This window comes from Panthera pardus, unplaced genomic scaffold (assembly GCF_024362965.1).
Source record: "Panthera pardus isolate Hobbes unplaced genomic scaffold, ASM2436296v1 HiC_scaffold_6, whole genome shotgun sequence".
Classification (NCBI taxonomy): Eukaryota; Metazoa; Chordata; class Mammalia; order Carnivora; family Felidae; genus Panthera; species Panthera pardus.
Window position 1 is genome coordinate 57,852,753 of NW_026526991.1, and position 17,731 is coordinate 57,870,483.

The window sequence follows — 17,731 nt, forward strand, 5'->3', positions numbered from 1 at the left end:
GCCATGGGGGCGGGGCCGCGGGAGCTTCTGAGTGGCGGATGTAAGGGATGAGGCGGGGTCGGCACCGGCGTGCCGCGCCCTGATTGGTAAGTTTCTGGATCCGCCCCTGAGAGGAGGGCAAGGCCTTATTAAAAGATCGGCGCTCCCAGCTACCGAGGTCAGAGGCTTGAGTCTAAGGCACAGAGCATATCATGTTGAAGATGAGCGGGTGGCAGCAGCAAAGCCAAAATCAGAGCCGGAACCTGAGGAGAGAGGCGAGTACTGATCCCTTATCTACCCTTTACCTTCCGAAATTCGGGAACACCAGTTGTCCCCTCCGAGTCAGGCATTTGTTTTTAGGATGTGGCCCCACCCCCTCCTCGATGAAATTAGTGACAGTCCGAGGGAGGGATGGGGAGAATCCTTTATTCGGGAGTGGTGCTTGCAGACCTCTCTTCCTTCGGACGATAGCGTCACCCCACCCCTGCCCGGAGCGTGGGCCCTGCTCTGTGCTCTTGGTCGAAGGGGTCTGGATGCCCTCGGGAGATTTATTTTATGTTGCTGACCCCCGGCCTCTTTAGGCCTGTACGGTGGGAGGCGAGGCAGCAGGACACTCCCCCACGCTAAGACGCCTGGGTGACCATGGCTCACGCCTCTGCCACCGCCTTACGGTCAGCGGCACTACCCCTACCCCACCCCCAATCCTTCTCAGCCCCAGCGTCTCAGGGCCAGAGTGGCCACGTCGGTAGCCGGCGCTCCTGGATCCTCCACAGGATAGCCATTCCGCGCCCTAACAGAAAATTGAACCTTAAGGAAACTGACTCAAGGCTTTTGGGAGGAGGGGTACCGATGGACAACAGGGATTGGAGATAGGTTTTCACATTCCCCCAGAAGTCTCTGGGCCTCCCGCACAAGAGAGCATCCTGGACCTCTTAAGTGTGGGAAGCCATTTGGGACCTCTCCAGTATACTGTCTTTCCCCCGAGATTGGTCCCTGCCTCTTTCCCTCTGTCCTGTCTCCATACTAATCTCTGTGTAACCATTGCATCAGGCCAGCCCCCTGTTTGGCTCTGCAGCCCTCTGGCCTGGGGCTCCACTGCTGATGAAAGCTGCAGCCCACACACTGGAAGGCAAGGAGGGTTCCCCAGGGAGGACAGCCCTGAAGAGAAACACTCTGGGTGATATTGCACCTCCAGTCCCCAGGGACAGGCAGCTACTGCTCTGCCTCTGGGCTTCCTCCTCCCTTCCCTGTGAGAGACTGGGAAGAATTTATCCACTCATTCCTAACAAATATTTAACACATACCTGCTACATGCCATGCATTTTGGGGCCCAGATATATCCGTGAACAAGAAAAAAAAAATCTCTGCTCTCACAGAGCTGATATTTCAGTGGGAAAAGGCATACCACAAACATATGTTAAGTGCCATGGAGAAAACTAAAGCATGGAAAAGTAGAGAATGCTCAGGGTGGGGGGGTTAGTTTTACATTGGGTGGTTAGGGATTCTCTCACTGAAGTGACTTCTAAATGTAAGATCTAAAAAGAGGCAAGGCAGTAAGCCAGGCAAATATGTGGAAGGAAGAGCTTTCCAGAAGAACAGCAAGAACAGAGGTCCTAAGGTGGGAGCATGCAGTCTCTTTGTGGGACAGGAAGCCAGTTTGGCTGGACTAGAGTGAGCAAGAGGGAGAGTGGCCAATGAGAAATCCAGGGCAGGGAAGGAACAGATGGTATGGGGCCTTTTTAGCCATTTTAAAGACCTTCGCCTTTCATATTCATGAAATTGGAAGTCATTGGGGGGTTTTGAGCAGGATGACAGCACCTGGCTTAAGTTTTAAAGGGCTCACTCTGGCTGCCTATAGTGAACAGACTTGGGGAGGGGTAGCAAGGACAGAAACTGGGAGACCTGCAGTAATCCAACAGAGATAACAGTAACTTGGTCTGGATTGGAAACAATGGAGTTGGTGAGAAATATTTAGATTCCGGGATTTTGAAGAATGAGTTAAAAATTTTTGCTGGTGGTTTGAATTGTGGGGTGTGAGAGAGGAATCAAGGACGATTCTGAGGTTTTTGGTTTAAGCAAGTAGAGATGCCATTTACTGAGATGGGGAAGACCATGGAAGGGAAAGGTGAGCAGGGATTTGTCTTTGGACATATAAAAGTCTGAGATGCCTTTTAAAAAACCAAAAGGAGATTCAGGTAAGCAGTTAAATAGCACAGTTGGAGGTCTCATTAGAGGTCCAGACTGGAAATGTGCATTTGGAGGATGTCAGTGTGGGAATGGAATTAGGAGAATACCACTTGATTTGTTCCTTACCCTGGCAGGTTTGAATTTAGAGAAAGTAGAGTTGGCCGTGACTTTTCTATTATGTAATCAGGACTACTAATGTCAGCAACTAAAAATAAAGGCTTTCTTCTGTCCTTGGAAATGGCTGCAGGGACCATTGACTGTACCCTGTAAGACAGGAAATGAGGAAACACCAATAGGAGGCTGGAGATAAAAGAAGCTACCTCTCTCCCTTCCAAAAAATGACTAACATCTGTCTTTGATCCCTACAGTGTTCCAGAAGGAAGTGTATCTTCATACATCACCATACCTGAGAGCAGGTAAACTTAACCAACCTTTCTCAAAACCAATTCCTAAGAGGTGCTGCTTAGGGTCACTGTACTGGGAGTCCTAACAAGTTATGAAAGCACCTAAAGAAGACAGGAGAGGAGGGTTTGAATCTGAGCAAACTTTTGCTGACAGGCTAAATCCATCCTCCTGGCCTTCCCCTAACTAGGTGACCAAATCACTATTCTTAGAGCATGTCCTAATTGAAAGCTGGCTGAGTGAGCAGTCAGTCCCAACAAAGATAATTGGTTTGTCTTACCAAACCTCAGTCCCCATCAAGGTTAGACTCACCCAAAGGACTCCCCACACAGGAGGAGAAAGGAACACAGATGGTCTGATAATTGCCCCTGGAAACTACCAACAAGTTCCCCCAGGGAGGCGGAGGACTTTTACTAGGATCGTCTAAGAATGTATATTCCAGATCCTTGCTTCTTCATATGCTGGGCAAAAGCAAGGAAGGAACGTTAGTATAGACCAATTGGAAAACTTTTTAAAGGGCCAACCAGTAAATATTTTGAATGTCGAGGTCTCCGCTGTCGTAACATGAAAGCAGCCGTAAGCAATATGTAAGTAAATGGATGTAGTTATGTTCCAATAAATCTTTATCTGCAAACAGGTAGCAGGCCAGTTTGCCGTCCTGGGGTATAGACTGTTTAACTGCTTTGTGGAGCTTATTCCACTCCTACCCCTGACCTCCACATCCTGAGTATGTACTTTTCCAGAGCCTGATCAAACTGCAGAGATGGCAGCCGAGTCATTGCCTTTTTCCTTCGGGACACTGTCCAGCTGGGAGCTGGAAGCCTGGTATGAGGACCTGCAGGAGGTGCTGTCCTCAGATGAAAATGGGGCTACCTATGTTTCACCCCCTGGAAACGAGGTGAGAATGCTAGGCCTGAAGCTGGAGGGTGGTGGGAGGGTCTTGCCCTTCCCTTCTTAACTAATATCTATTCTATCTTTCCTCATTCCCTTGAAGGAAGAATCAAAAACTTTTACCACTCTTGACCCTGCCTCTCTGGCTTGGCTAACTGAGGAGCCAGGACCAGCAGAGGTCACGAACACCTCCCAGAGCCCTCGCTCTCCTGATTCCATTCAGAGCTCCCTGGCTCAGGAGGAAGAAGAGGAAGACCAAGAAAGACCCAGGAAGCGGAAACAGAGTGGCCAGTCCCTAGCTGGAGCTGGAAAGCAACGCATGAAGGAGAAAGAACAACAGAATGAGAGAAAAGTGGCACAGCTAGCTGAAGAGAATGAACGGCTCAAGCAGGAAATCGAGCGCCTGACCAGGGAAGTGGAGGCGACTCGCCGAGCTCTGATTGACCGAATGGTTAATCTGCACAAAGCGTGAACGGTTGGAACCATCACTTCCCCCCTCAGGCTATTACCTACCTTTCGTGGAAGTGGCTGCTGACCATCTTCTCATCAGTGCCAAATGATGTGACCCTCGACCCCATCTATTCAGTAGGGGGAAAGCTTGGGGTAGACAACAGGAAAGGGTCTCAGCATGTATATAGAGATTGTACATTTATTTATTACTGTCCATATCCATTAAAGTGACTTCCTATGAGCCACGCTCTCACTTTCACTTTTTCTTCTTGCCTTTAGGGGTTTCGAGGGGTTTCCCCTCAGCTAGAGCCAACTGTTTCTTCAGATCCAAGAGTTTAGCCACCTCTGCGGCAACCTGGTTCTTGTCTGCTTTTTGTGCTTTTAGTTCTCGCACAATGTTGCCCTAAAAGGAGAGCAGGTGGGGAAAGAACAGTGAGACCAGAAGGAACCTATTTAGGATTCAGCTTGTCCAGTCTCCCACAGGGTTTAGGCTGCGTACCTGTTTGGTCACTTCATCTGTCAGCACTTGTATCTGCTGTGGTCCAGCTGTTGCCATAGCCTCTACAACTGCTGGCTTGGGGGGTGCTTTTGCCTAGAGAACAACAACAAAGTTATCACCTGCTCAATAAATATCCCTCGACCTCAAGCTTTACAGAACATCTCAGAGGAATGGGATTACCTTTAACTCCAAGGACTCTTCCAGCTAAGACAGGAAAGAAAAACTATAAGTAAGGAAGCAGCAGGGTCAAAAGGTGGAAAGAGTAATGAGTGAGGACTACTCGGGGACAAGGAGAGGACACCATGGCTCTTGCTGGGTGACAGCACAGTCTTTAGCTTTCTCACCTGGCCCCCGCCAAAGCGCTGTCTCAAACTTTCAATCTGGTCATTTTCCAATTTTTGGAATAAGGGACTGACCTGTGAAGAGAGGTACATAATCATTCACTGATTACGTATAAACGCTACCAGATTACAGAGAGGGCCTCTCTAATCCATCACTGATACTCAGGAGCTCTAAATGTTACAGAAGAAACAAATGAGCATGTACCTGCTGATTTCAATAAAGAATCCAGAAAAAGCACTGCCATTCACTAGGAAAGCCCAAAATATTAATAAAGTCCAAGACTATTTAAACTCTTTAAGGATGCCAGATTGACACAAGGGTGTACAGGTGAACTTACTTTATCCCTCCTGTTAGCATTATGGAGACCAGGTGACCATGGTGTTTCTTCAAACATCTACTCTACACGGACTGTATACCAATTAGTTTTACATGCCAGGTACTGGGTTCTGGCACGAAGAACAATGATGATATGTGGGCTACAGATAACATGGAGCTCTTGAGCTGATACTTTATATCAGAAACAAGCCTGAGTGCGGAGTGGGGAGGAGTGGGGAGGGGGTTCAGAGAACAGCTGTAAGAGGCCTACGTCCAAAGTTCTCTGACCCCTCCCCAAAGGCTGCATAGCAAAGGTAGGGGTTTTAAGAGGCTGGCTTCTCCAGCCCTGAGAGACCTACCGTGCCAATCTGGTGTCCTGCTGGTAAGGTACATAGGAAGTTTGTGAGGAGGATGCTGCAAGCTGGAGCTGGAAGCTGCAGCTGGGCCTGGATGGTGGCACTAACCGTGGGCATGTAAGGCTGGAGCATGACGGACAGCAAGGCAGCTATATTCACCGCCAAGCCTGTCACTGTCCCCGCCCGCTGCCTGGGGAAGAGATATTAGTCAGAATTTCTAGAAGGACCCAGCCTATCCCCCACGTTATTCCACAAACTTACCTGTCAGCCTCGCTGCCTTTAATCCGCTTCCAAGGCTCATTCACCTGAATGTATTGGTTGCCATGGCGAGAGATGGTGAGGATACTGCGTAAGGCCTCCCGGATCCTGGGAAGGGAGGAGGCAAACTGAAGTGGAAAGTCCCAGAGGGACCAGTATGGGGCTCTCAACATGCCAGCAGATTACTGAGATGAGGCAGAGGTGCAGGTTACTTACCGAACCTTCTCTAGCAGCTGGTGATAGTGCTGGAGCTCCAGAGTGACATGGGCCAGCAGGCGCCGATCATCAGGAGTAAGCACCATCTCGGGGACACAGCCCCCAAAAAACTTAGACACAAACATTCCAGCTCTTCATGGGAGTAAGGAAGGAGAAGGAAGAGAAAAGGAATTACTGCCCAATGTCCTTGTAGAAATTTGACCTGATTTTCATAATTCTCCATTCTCTCAGAATTGACACCTCCTGGCAGCCCTCAAGGCAAAGCTTAAAAATTCATTCCTTGGGGCATCTGGGTGGCTCAGTCGGTTAGGCGTCCATCTCTTGATTTCGGCTCGGACCATGATCTCACAGTTTGGAGACTGAGCCCCGCTTGGGGCTCTGAGCTCACTGTGGAACCTGTTTAAGATTCTCTCTCTCCTTCTGCCCCTCGCCCCCCTCAAAAAAAGAAAAAAAAATGTCTTGTTCTCTCTCTCCCCTAAGAACCTGATAAAGTCAAGCAACCTCATTTTATTTTTAAGAAATCAATACTCAGAATAACCAAGTTGAAATCTGTTACTTGCTATCCAATACTCTAGTAGAGACTATCTGTGAAGTGCAGTTAACAACCAAATCTGAAAGGATGGGTAGCCACAGAGTATACTTCTTTAGATTGCGGAATAGCTGAGACAGAGACCAATCATGGAATGTGAGCCTAAAGTAACAAAAACCCCAAAAAGTACGGCAAACATCTCCTACCCCTACCCTAAGATAACCCCCTTCTTTAGCCAAATTTTTCCAATGATCTGTAAGTACACTTTTTTGCTGGGAGAAAACACATTTCCAATGTCTCCTACCGAGTGCAGCAGAGCTAGCCAGCGCCCCACCCCACCCCCAGCTCATCTGCTGACTCTGACCGACCCCCCCCCCCCAACTGAGTCCCACCTGTTGATGAAGTTGCCCAGGTTGTTAAGCAGTTCAGAATTATTCTTGAGCAACATGTCTGTCCAGGAGAAGGCACTGTCCTGGCCCTCAGGCCGAATGTATAGCAGATAGAAGCGCCAGATGTCAGCAGGGATCCCTGTGTCCTGGGCCATGTCACCAAACACTCCTACACCCCGGCTCTTGGAGAATTTCCCATCCTCGTAATTCAGGTACTCTGGACAGAGGAGAATGAGAACCATCTGTTCAAATCGCACCTTTCCCTCTCTGACCCACTAACTCTTCTCTCCTCTCCCTCAACCTCAATTGTGAATGACTAGTTACACTTCTCCTTGAATAGCTGGCCTGCACAGACACAGAACTTGGAGATCTCTTCCTCTCCATTCTACTTTTTCCCCTTCGCTTCTACCCATTACAAAATTTTAGCTTCAGACTTCTGCTTTCTTCTGGGTTGAGTTCTCATCTTCTAAGTATTCCTATTTCATCTCAACTCCTAACTCAAGATCTAGAACCTCTCCAAGATCTTCTTCCAAATACTGCCTCAGCCCTCATTCCCTAGCAACATCCCCATCTTCAGTTTTCCAGGGTACCTGTAGCAATGAGGTGGTTGACCAAGGTATAGTTGTCCTCAGCTCCTAAGGCTGAACAAGGAAAGACTAAGCCGTGGAAGGGAACATTGTCTTTGGCCATGAACTGATAAAGGTTCACCTACAAAATACAGTTGGGAGACAAAGCTCCTGAGACCGTCTTCAAAGGCCCAAGAAAGACCAGGTACCCAATTCTAACCACCTCAACACACATATGCACACACCCTCCCCATAGACAGGCTAACCAAGAGCTGCTCACTTGTTCTGGGTTCTTCCACCATCTCTCCCACTGGTCTGTATAATTGGCTGTGATGGACACATAGCCAATAGTGGCATCAAACCAGACATAGAATACCTGAAGGGCCAGGAGGAGAGAGATACAATAGGATGAACGAACACTGGAAAACTTCCCTAACCCAGTCTCTGACTGAAGCAAGACATAATCAACAGTCTATTCTGCTAGTCCAGGGTCTCAAACCCAAGGCAGAATAATATGACATATGAACAAAGCATAGGCTTTTTACCTTGTCCTCAAAACCTTCTAAGGGTACAGGGGTTCCCCATTTGAGGTCTCGGGTTATGCAGCGGGGCTTGAGGCCATCTCGAAGCCAAGAACGAATGATGAACCGGGCATTGGGTGTCCAGTCACTGCCAGGCAATGTCTTCCCCAACCATTCCTCCAGTCGTTTTTCCAGCTGAGATGGCAGAGAAAGAGGGCTGATTTAGGACAGTCTCATACATGGTTCGCATGAAGATAAACAGGTATGACCTCTCTGGAGTAGTCTGGCAATATACAATTAAAAGACTCGTGACTGTGACATAGCAATTCCACTGCTAGGAATTATTTCAATAGAAATACACATAAGCGTATGGATACGTATATAAAGAAGTACACTGTTCATCATAGCAAAAAAATTGAAACTAACTCCCACGGTTCAGTAGAGTTATGGAAATATGATATATCATTACAATGAAATACTTGCAAGGCCATTAAAGAGGGAGTTAGATCCGCATGTACTGACGTGTAAAGACCTCTGAGATATATTAAATGAAGCAAACTGCAAAACAACAATATACAATCCTATCGTAATAAAAATAAGTAACAACACACAGAAGCTCAGACAAAATTTTGAAGGAAAATATGTATCAGTGCTTTATTCTCAGATGGAATTATGGAGAACACATCTAGTTTTGTACCGTATTTCTACCTGAAATTTTAGAAATAAGCTTATTTCACTTTTGTAAGCAGAAAAACAGATAAATCCGTTGGAAGGGATGGTTTATGTGATTTACCCACATAAATACCATAGCTTCTGAAGCCTGACGACACAGTCTATTGGTGAGGCTATGGGGAAATAGGCACACACTTTGCTGGCAGGAAGGCAGAATGGAACGATTTTGTGTATACTCCCACAGACTGCTTATAAGCTGCAAGGGGGGAAATGTTAATTGTACAATGGAGACACTGAATAACATCTTGACCAGACAAAATCAACATCACCAATGAGGGGGAGATGGCTATCAGGTGCCTCCGGAAAGGACACGATATCATTTATATAGTATTACAACTGAGGACGCAGAACCTGAATTTATTTCATCATGGCAAAATAGCCAAATCCAAAATGAGGAATAGTCTACTTGGGGTGGGGAGGTGATTAGAGACTGCAGTCTTAAAAACTGTTAATGTCATAAAAGACAAAGGCTGAGGAACTGTTTCAGATAAAAGGAAACCAAAGAGAGAAAAACTAAATGGAATACATGATCCTGAACTAGATTCCATACTAAAGGAAAAATTATGCTGTAAAGGATATTACTGGGAAAACTGACAAAACTGAAATATGGATGGGAGATCCATAGCTTGAGGGAAAGGCCCACTTACCTTAGGCAGGTCCAGGAACAGGTGCTGAGAGGATTTCACCACAGGGCACGACCGGCAGACTTTACACTGAGGCTTCTGTGAAGGGAAATTGAAGGGAAGGCGTGATGCAAGGTGGGATAATCAGGATCTGGACCACAGGCCAGGGGGAGCTGTGCAGGCAAGGCGTGAGGCACAAAGGGATGAGCTCCCCAGTCTGCCATCTCACTTAGCTCCATGCTTACTTGGCCTTCTGAGAAATTGAAGACTCAAGTTTACACAGCATAACATTGGTTACTGAGAGTTTCACGACTCTGTCCTATCACTCCAAAGAACAGGAAAAAACAGGGGCGACTGCCTGGCTCGGTCAGCAGAGCACGCAACTCCTAATCTCAGGGTTGTGAATTCAAGCCCCACGGTGGGTGTAGAGATTACTTAAAAATAAAATCTAGGGGTGCCTGGGCGGCTCAGTCGGTTGAGCGTCCGACTTTGGCTCAGGTCATGATCTCACGGTTCGTGAGTTTGAGACCCGTGTCGGGCTCTGTGCTGACAGCTCAGGGCCTGGAGCCTGCTTCAGAGTCTGTGTCTGCCCCTCCCCTGCTCACACTCTGTCTCTCAAAAATAAATAAAGATTTTTAAAAAATTAAAAATCAACCAATCAATAAAATCTTTAATAAATAAATAAATAAGGAAAAAGCATTCTCTGAGCACAGGCTAGGTAGAGAGCACTGCACTGTATGCAGCTGTGTGAGGGAAAGAAGGGGCACAGATACACAGTTCCTCTCCCTGAGGAAGTTACAATCAAGTTAGGGAGTACGGACCTTTCCAAAGCAAAATGTCAAGAAATATTTGTGGCACAAACTAACTATGCAAACACTGGTGAGTGATGATTAGAGGACTAAACAGTCAGGTGGGGCTAATCAATGAAAGCTTCCTAGTGAGGTTAGAACTGAGCTTTCGACTCTTTTCTTGTCTGAGTACACTCCACGCCCAACGTGGGGCCTGAACTCGTGACCCTGAGACTTTGCATGCTCTACCAACTGAGCCAGCTAGGCGTCCCGATCTGGGCTTCTAAAGGTGAGCCATTAGAACTCTCTCAGGACCTCTGTCCTGAGCTCTACACGCCTATCTGCAGCCGCCTACCCACCACTTCTACATGGGTGTTTAACAGGCACCGCAAACTGGACAAACCCAACAGTCTCACTGCCCTCCACCGGAACTCCTGCCCTTCAACCAAGCCTGCCCACGTTTGTAGATGGCACTACTGTCTACCAAAGCTGCTCAAGCCAAAAACTTCCAAGTCATCGTTTCCTTGACTTCCCCTCACCCAGAATTCATCTATCCAGTACAGTCTACCTCCAAAACCTATCTCGAATCCTTTTTTTCTCCCCATTTCTGCTGTTACTAACCTAAACCAACCTACCAGCATCCCATTTCTGAGTTACCATTCTGGCCTCCAAACCGGTCTCCCCACTTTCTCTCTTGCTTCCCTCCCATCCATTTTCCAAGGAGCAGCCTACCATTCAGCTCCCACATGGCTTACCCGGCCCTGGTAATCTGGTCACCGCTGACCTCTCTGACCCCCCCTTAATCCCCCTTCCCTGTCACTGTGCTACAGCTACACTGGCCTTCTCCATTCTGCCTTTTCAGCTGCTTGCTGCCTTGTGCCTTTGCATTTCCTGCTCGTTCTGCCTGGAACACTCTCAACCCCTCATCGCCCAGCTTGCTCCTTTTCATTCTTCAGTTAAACTCTCAGTTCAGGAGTGTTACCTCGTCTGAGAGGTCTTCCCCGATCACCTGGCTAAAATCTTTACCCAGAGGCCACTGTCACATCCTCCTGGCAGTTTATCATGTACATACATTCTTGTCCCTAGGGCTGGTCTCCTCCCTGCACTACACAAAGATCTGTCTTACTCAGTGCTACATCCCCAGCAGTTCCCAGTGACCACCCTATCACAAGAGCTCAAAACACAGGGGTTGTATAAATAAATGAATAAACTAACACATGAGTAAACGTGGAGAAAAGAACACGTGTTTACAGAAGAGAGAAAGAACTACACACATGCAGATCAGGTGATCTGAAGCAGGAACAAAGGTAGGGAAGCATACACTCATCCTGTCTCTTCCCTAGCACAATGCTCAGCATGTAGTAAATGCTCAGTAAACGTCCAATGAACCAAACAATGAGCTGGGGCAAAAAGAGACACCGACGAAAGGTCCTGAATGCTAAAATAAAAATCCTGAATGGGACAAGCCTGGGAATCCCTGAATAATACAGACTGTCTCCCCTTCTGGGCTTCCATGAGACCCTCCTCTCACCTTGAGCTCAATGGCATTGATGAGCTTGCCACACTTGTCACACTGGTCACCTCGGGCCTCTTCGTAGCCACAGAAGGGACACACACCTTCCACAAAGCGGTCAGCCAGGAAGCGGGCGCAGTGCTCACACCGCAGCTGCTCCACAGTATCTTGGAACACAAAACCTCGGGTCAACAACCGCTGGAAGATGTCCTGAGTGATTCTGGCAAAGTGAATCAGGGACAGGGGAGGGCCGGATCAGAGGAAGTCAGAGGAAGTGGTGCACCCCTCCGTCCTGTCACTGCACCCAGGCCCCAAATCAGTCCCAGTGCCGAAGAAATCGGGCAGAAGGCCCCTCAAGGCCAAGGCCATCTAGTCAATTTCAGGGAGTTTTACTGGATGAGCCCAGACCCCTCATATATCCCTTACTCCCCACACAGTCCCTCCCTCAACACTTCCGAACTTATGTTTGTCAAATATAAACTTAACAGTTTTGTGCTCTTTGCTAACAAAAATCTCTAAAAGGATAGGACTATACTCTTTTTCGATATGTCCTGAAGTGAAAATTAATCAGTCCAACTGCTAAACTGCTGAACACTATTAAGCTACCGACCTGTCTACTATACAGTTTTTGTAAGGATGCGTGTCAGGCAGAGGAAGAATGAGTATATTTGCTATAAACCAACATAGGAGTGGAAGGGAAGGTCCTAAAACTCAACAGCAGCCAGGGAAGAGCAGAGAGGCGGCAGAGGGAAGGCAGAAACTTCCTTTAAGCCTAAGTCCTATCTCTTCCCATCCTTGGCTGCTTCTTCAGCCCTGGTCAGGCCTCTTCAACCACTGAATCCCCACGCTTGGGATACATTTCAGGGCAATATTCAGATCCTAAGTTTGAGAGGGATGCCTAAACAGCACTTCCGGTTCCTTCAGTCTCCAGGATATTTTCATTGCCCCCAGCCCCAGTATCCACCTTCTATTTCTGCCTGATTAGAGGAAACCTACTTGGTCTGCTGTGGAGTGGTGGTACGACCAAAAATATCAAATGAGATATTAAACCAGCGATAGATGTTGGCATGGATGGCGTGGTACTTGTCACAGATCTCCTGGGGGGTCAGGCCCTCCTCCATAGCCTTGGTCTCTGTCGCTGTACCGTACTCATCTGTCCCACACAGATAGAGGGTGTTCCACTGGCGGAGGCGGGAGTACCTGGAAGGGGATGTGGGGATTACAGGGGCCCCGTCCCAGACCCTCCCATGTCCCCAGGATCCTCTCTACTCGAGGCATTCTATTCGCTTGGGCCCACTGCTCCCTTAGGAGGTCCCTTCCCCTGCAGCTGGCTCCACCTGGCAAAGACATCAGCACTGAGCACGCAACCAATGATGTTTCCAAGGTGGGGGACATTGTTGACGTAAGGGAGGGCACTGGTGATGAGCACATTCCTTTCCCCAGCCACAGGCAACCTAGTAGGGAAGGAGGAAAAGAACAGTTCATGGGGGAGAAGCAAGGGTCAAGAGGGACCAACAGGGCACAGAACACCCACACGGATCTGTTCTATTGTCACAGACTCAGGTACATCTGAAGTCTTCCCCACACGAACCCACAGCATCATGAATTCCCCCAAAAGCCACAAGACCCCCTACAGTTGCAAGTGTAGGGCCCTGCCACAGTGAGCAAGCCCAGGTACTGCTCTTAAAGAGCTGCATTCCACACTGACCTCTGTCCGCCTTTACTATCATAACTGCTTCTTTTCCAGCCGCTCATTCTCAGGCTCCAACTTGCTGGGTATCGACAAAACTTTCTCTGGCTCTGTCAACCACTACACCCCCCAGACTTCGACACTACCCAAGCATCCCTTCTCAGCACTGTCGTGTCCTCTCCTACCCAGGTGTCATGGAAGCATTACCTCCAGTCACTGTCTGAAATGCTCACAGCCTGCCACCCCATCTTCATATCTTCCCAAGTTCTCCCATACCCCCTACTCTCCCATCCCTAACTCATGTCAGTTATTTCCTTGCGGCCCTACTCAAATCAGCAGGCATCAGCTACTGCCTTCATAGCCACCCTCCCCCCACACTATTTCAGGTGCATGCTTAGTCGTGGCACGTAATCTGCTGTCTGAAGTCATTCAATCCACTCCTCTCTATGCTTCATCACCTGATAGCTCAGCTGCACACATTGGGTACCCACCCCCCCTCCTTGGCACTGACCCCTCACCAGGGCTCCTTTCACCTTTCCAACCATTCTCAACCTATACTCCCTGGCTCCCACTTTTACCATGTCCTTCAACTTTGGGCATCCTGAGAACTCAGGATTCCCACGGTTTCTTTCCTATTTTTTTTTTTTTTTAAGTAGGCTCCACGCCCAACATGGGGCTTGAACTCACGACCCCGAGATCAAGAGTTGAACACTCTACTGAGCATTGAACGCTCTGACTGAGCCAGCCAGGTGCCCCTTGGATTCCCATGGTTTCCACTATTAACAAAGACTCAAATGATTCCTCTGGTTAACCTCACCCTTTCTTCCCAGCTGATATACACATCCAGTTAGATGTTGCAACTACTTCCCAGAAAGTTTTATAGCTCATTTCCTTAAGAAAAAAAAACAAAAACAAAAACAAAAACAAAACCCTGATTTCTCTTGCAGTCATTGACTTTGCTCCCTATTAACTGCATACCATAATTTTCTCTGAAATCCCACTTAGAAATCAACTCCTTCGGGGAAGCCTTCCTTCAAGACAACCACCTTCTGCCCCGTCATCCTTGTATCCCAAGCCCCTAAGCACTATAAACACACTGTGTGCTGCTCCTCATTGTGTCAGTGTGACTTCTCTCTCATTATGAGTGTGCTTACTACTGTAGCAAACATAAAGGTGAGTATGTCTGGGGCTCTACCCTCAGGGGGGTTGCATTCTATTATGTAACTGGTGACTGGTTACATTCTCTTATGTAACTGGTAACTGGATCAGTGCAGCGAGAGGTACAAAGTGCCAAAGGAAAAGATGACCATTAAAGAGGCCAGCAAAGGGGACCTGGCAAACAGATATTGGCTCTATCGGTAATCTCCCTTTAAGAAACCAAGCCCCACTCGGGGTGCCTAGGTGGCTCTGCCGGTTAAGCATCTGACTTCAGCTCAGATCACGATCTTGTGGTCCGTGAGTTCAAGCTCCGCATCGGGCTCTGTGCTGACAGCTCGGAGGCTGGAGCCTGCTTCGGATTCTGTGTCTCCCTCTCTCTCTACCCCTCTCCCACTCATGCTCTGTCTCTCCCTCTCTCTCCAAAATAAACATTAAAAAAAAAAAAAAAAGTAAGAAAGAAACCAAGCCCCACTCATCTGTGCCTACTCACACAGGATTCTGCTGTGGCCGAAGTGGGGGTAAGCTTCCCAGGCCCTTCTCCCAAGCAGTTACAGCCATGGCAATCTCCTCCTCAGACAGAGTAGCCAGTTCTTCCTCCTGTAAAGAGTGGATACAATCCCTCACCAGGTGAGGGGGCCCAAAGACTAAAGAAACTCCTTCCTTGCTCTCCAACAAAGGAAAGAGTTAATAATGGCCATGGTCAAAGTCCCTCTCCAAGCCACCTCCACCCCCAAGTACTGAAGCTCTGTGGGGGCCCCACTGCTCTGTTCCAAACCTCAGGCTCATTGCTGACAGCCCTCCCCTCAAAGGAGCTAGGGAGGGGCTGCTTTTGGAGGTAGGGCCGGAAGGCCAGGACACCCTGCTGCTTCAGCACAGTCTCTGCAGCTCTCTGACATGGCTCCTGAGAACTCAGTGTCTGGAACCAGCTGTGCAGGGCACCCAACTCTTCTGTGGAGAAGGGAGAAAAAAAGGGAATCAATCAGCAAGACCCGGAATGGAGAGGCAAAGGTGGACCTCCTCCCTCTCTTCAGGAAGTTTCTCCAGTTATCTTCCCCAGTTCCCTCAGCCATCTTTCTGCTATGGCTGCCCTGTCAAGCTATGCCTCAAAGCGGATCCTCAGTATTTTATTGCCCATTCTGTACTCCCTACACCAACCTCCTGGGTTGGGGCTGGGCGTGAAGTGATATGCACAGTTCTCACCAGGGAGGTAGGCTGGGTCTTGAAGTAATGGGTATAGCGCTCCCCACAAAACAATGTCAGCTAGAGATTCCGTCTCCTTCGTTGAGAAAAGAAAAAGGTCCACAGGTAAAATACTCAGTTTCTTCCCAAGGTATACAATAACGTCTAACATTCCCTAAGCACTTTGTGACTACGCATCAAGCACTCTGTTAAGCACTTTAAGTTACCTCACTTAATCCTCACAATAATCCAATGAGGTGGCTACTAACATTACCCCATTTCAAAGATGAGGAAAAACTGAGGATTAGAGAGTCTGGTGATTTTTCTAGGTTACACTGCTAACAAGGGGCAGTGCTAGGTTTTGCACTCTGGATATAGCCTTCCTTCTTAATTCTTTTATCATACAGCTTTCCCTGATCCCTATCTCAAAGCCCAACTCACCCCAGCCAGGAAAGGACAGCTCCGACGACTCAAGCTGTGGTCAATGTGTGTCAGGGCTCTCCGGACTGGGCCAAGAACATCTTCCCCCTTCTTGCCTTGGACCACTAAATAGTACAGGGCAGCAGACAAGGCTGGCTAAAATGTGGGAGATGCAGGTCAGGATGGGTATGTAGAGCAAGGGCCTGCCTGCCACCCCCCATATCTCAGTCCCACCTGCAGTTCTGTAGCTTCCCACTCCAGCCACTGGTTGGTGAGGTCATCTTGCTCCCAGCCAGATAACAAAAAGAAGTATCTGCCCAGAGAGAGCAGCAGAAGGTAGAACTAGAAAGGCCCATCTGTCCAGCCCATTTCTCACCCCATAGTGAAACAGTGGTGGCAAATAAAGTCACACAGGGGACAGTAAGCCCCGACTTTATTCAGCCACCTTCCTGCCTTAAGGACCGATACTGACCGGCAGATTGCACTAGTGGAGAAGAGGTAGTTGCCACTATCCAGTTGTAAAACAGGGACCTTAGGCCGGGTCAGGAACGGGACCACACACTCTGATGCAGAAGAGAAAAATGAGTGAAAAAAACAAGGAAAAGAAAAAAAAAAAAACTCCGTCAACTTAGATGGACAACTTCGCATTGTTCAGGGAAAAGGGGGGAAAAGACACTGGAAAGTTTTCTGGATAGGACCACTGAAAGGGGGTGGGTCCTGAATGAGCTGGACAGACTAGCAGGTGTTCAGCTGGGACCGCCAGCTGGAGGCAACAGATGGGCATTGCAGAGGGGTGGTGGTATTGGGACAGTGCTGCAGCCAAACACTGGAACAACGGACAGTAACTGAGAATGATCTAAGAGAAGAGCGGGAGAACAAAATTAAGAGAACTGGGAAAACTGACAAGAGAACCGCTATTAAGAGTCGCCCAAACAGATGGCTGGGAAGAGGTAAAACGAAGGAGTCCGTGTGTTTGTTGTCTGCGTATTTTAGGAGAGGAGAGCAAGGTCTCCTAAAAATGACAAAGGGGTGCCTGGGGGGTTGTGATGAATAACTAGAGAGGATGTGGGGGATGGGAGATGCCTGATAAGTGCGGGAGAAAGTTGGAATGGGGAAGAGGTTCACTTGAGTGACGCTGGGTACTGGGAGATGAAGGGGGGAGACTAGAGGTGAGGAAAGGGGTATACTGAAAGTAATCGAGGGAAGCGACTAATGAAAGACGTGACTGGGAGAAGAGAAGTGGGCTGACCGAGGATAATGGGGGAGGAGGCTGACGGGAGTGCGTGATGGGGCATGGAGGTTTGGGGAAGACAACTGCTGGATGGGTGTTGGGTGTGTTTCTGTTCCGCCCCCCTCATCCACCGCCCACCAGCACCAGCCAGTCCGACTACCTTCGGGGCCTACGGTGCTGATAAGCAGCTCCTCTCTGCCCTGGGCCCTGCCCGCGGCGGCCAGCACGGGTAAGCTCCCCGGGGCGCCCTCGCTCACGAACAGTCTCATTTCGCCGTGAATCCCACGCTGATGCAACCGGAACCGGCCTCCGGCCTGCGGGTTGAGCGTCCACCGCGACGCACGCCGGGAAATGAAGTTCTGAACCGAGGCATTCCCTGCACTCCGCTCACAGAAAGTAAACTACTTCTCCCATCATGCCACACCAGGAAACAGGAAAACAATATCAGAGAGATGGGGAGGCCGCAGAGGCTGTGCTAGAGTGGCACTTTTTTGGTG

General features: G+C 48.7%; 3 protein-coding genes across 5 annotated transcripts; 2 read left to right on the forward strand and 1 right to left on the reverse strand.

Moving 5' to 3' along the window:
- The first annotated feature begins 184 nt into the window (after positions 1-184).
- Positions 185-3,375, forward strand: LOC128772497 (DDIT3 upstream open reading frame protein). 2 transcript variants are annotated; one of them, XM_053895654.1, is made up of 3 exons: positions 185-254; positions 2,535-2,582; positions 3,206-3,310. In XM_053895654.1, the coding sequence occupies exons 1-2, from the start codon at positions 192-194 to the stop codon at positions 2,574-2,576; spliced, it is 105 nt and encodes a 34-aa protein (XP_053751629.1). In that variant the 5' UTR covers positions 185-191; the 3' UTR covers positions 2,577-2,582; positions 3,206-3,310. The 2 variants fall into 2 exon arrangements, with proteins under 2 accessions (XP_053751629.1, XP_019310446.2); XM_019454901.2 differs by lacking the exon at positions 3,206-3,310 and adding an exon at positions 3,312-3,375 and having other exon boundaries at positions 192-254.
- Positions 3,332-4,150, forward strand: DDIT3 (DNA damage inducible transcript 3). The gene is made up of 2 exons (XM_053895653.1): positions 3,332-3,466; positions 3,563-4,150. Exons 1-2 carry the CDS (start codon positions 3,332-3,334, stop codon positions 3,929-3,931), a joined length of 504 nt encoding a protein of 167 aa, XP_053751628.1. The 3' UTR covers positions 3,932-4,150.
- Positions 4,091-17,569, reverse strand: MARS1 (methionyl-tRNA synthetase 1). Of its 2 annotated transcripts, XM_019454895.2 has the most exons (22): positions 17,395-17,569; positions 16,476-16,566; positions 16,238-16,316; positions 16,025-16,159; positions 15,605-15,680; positions 15,180-15,352; positions 14,895-15,001; positions 12,894-13,010; positions 12,553-12,756; positions 11,575-11,776; positions 9,280-9,354; positions 7,925-8,095; positions 7,660-7,755; positions 7,404-7,521; positions 6,817-7,030; positions 5,896-6,027; positions 5,683-5,787; positions 5,425-5,611; positions 4,753-4,824; positions 4,589-4,612; positions 4,409-4,501; positions 4,091-4,312 (listed from the first exon to the last, which is right to left on the reverse strand). In XM_019454895.2, the coding sequence occupies exons 1-22, from the start codon at positions 17,501-17,503 to the stop codon at positions 4,166-4,168; spliced, it is 2,727 nt and encodes a 908-aa protein (XP_019310440.2). In that variant the 5' UTR covers positions 17,504-17,569; the 3' UTR covers positions 4,091-4,165. The 2 variants fall into 2 exon arrangements, with proteins under 2 accessions (XP_019310440.2, XP_019310441.2); XM_019454896.2 differs by lacking the exon at positions 4,589-4,612 and having other exon boundaries at positions 17,395-17,568.
- Positions 17,570-17,731: the final 162 nt, after the last annotated feature.

Excerpts from the sequence above, each read along its gene's own strand:
- LOC128772497 (XM_053895654.1), top strand. The coding sequence starts at position 192 with ATGTTGAAGATGAGCGGGTGGCAGCAGCAAAGCCAAAATCAGAGCCGG. Across the intron at positions 255-2,534 it reads GCCGGAACCTGAGGAGAGAG|TGTTCCAGAAGGAAGTGTAT; the intron begins GCGAGTACTGAT and ends TGATCCCTACAG.
- DDIT3 (XM_053895653.1), top strand. The coding sequence starts at position 3,332 with ATGGCAGCCGAGTCATTGCCTTTTTCCTTCGGGACACTGTCCAGCTGG. Across the intron at positions 3,467-3,562 it reads TTTCACCCCCTGGAAACGAG|GAAGAATCAAAAACTTTTAC; the intron begins GTGAGAATGCTA and ends ATTCCCTTGAAG.
- MARS1 (XM_019454895.2), bottom strand. The coding sequence starts at position 17,503 with ATGAGACTGTTCGTGAGCGAGGGCGCCCCGGGGAGCTTACCCGTGCTG. Across the intron at positions 9,355-11,574 it reads TCAATGCCATTGAGCTCAAG|AAGCCTCAGTGTAAAGTCTG; the intron begins GTGAGAGGAGGG and ends TTCCCTTCACAG. Across the intron at positions 4,825-5,424 it reads CAGGACACCAGATTGGCACG|GTCAGTCCCTTATTCCAAAA; the intron begins GTAGGTCTCTCA and ends CTCTCTTCACAG.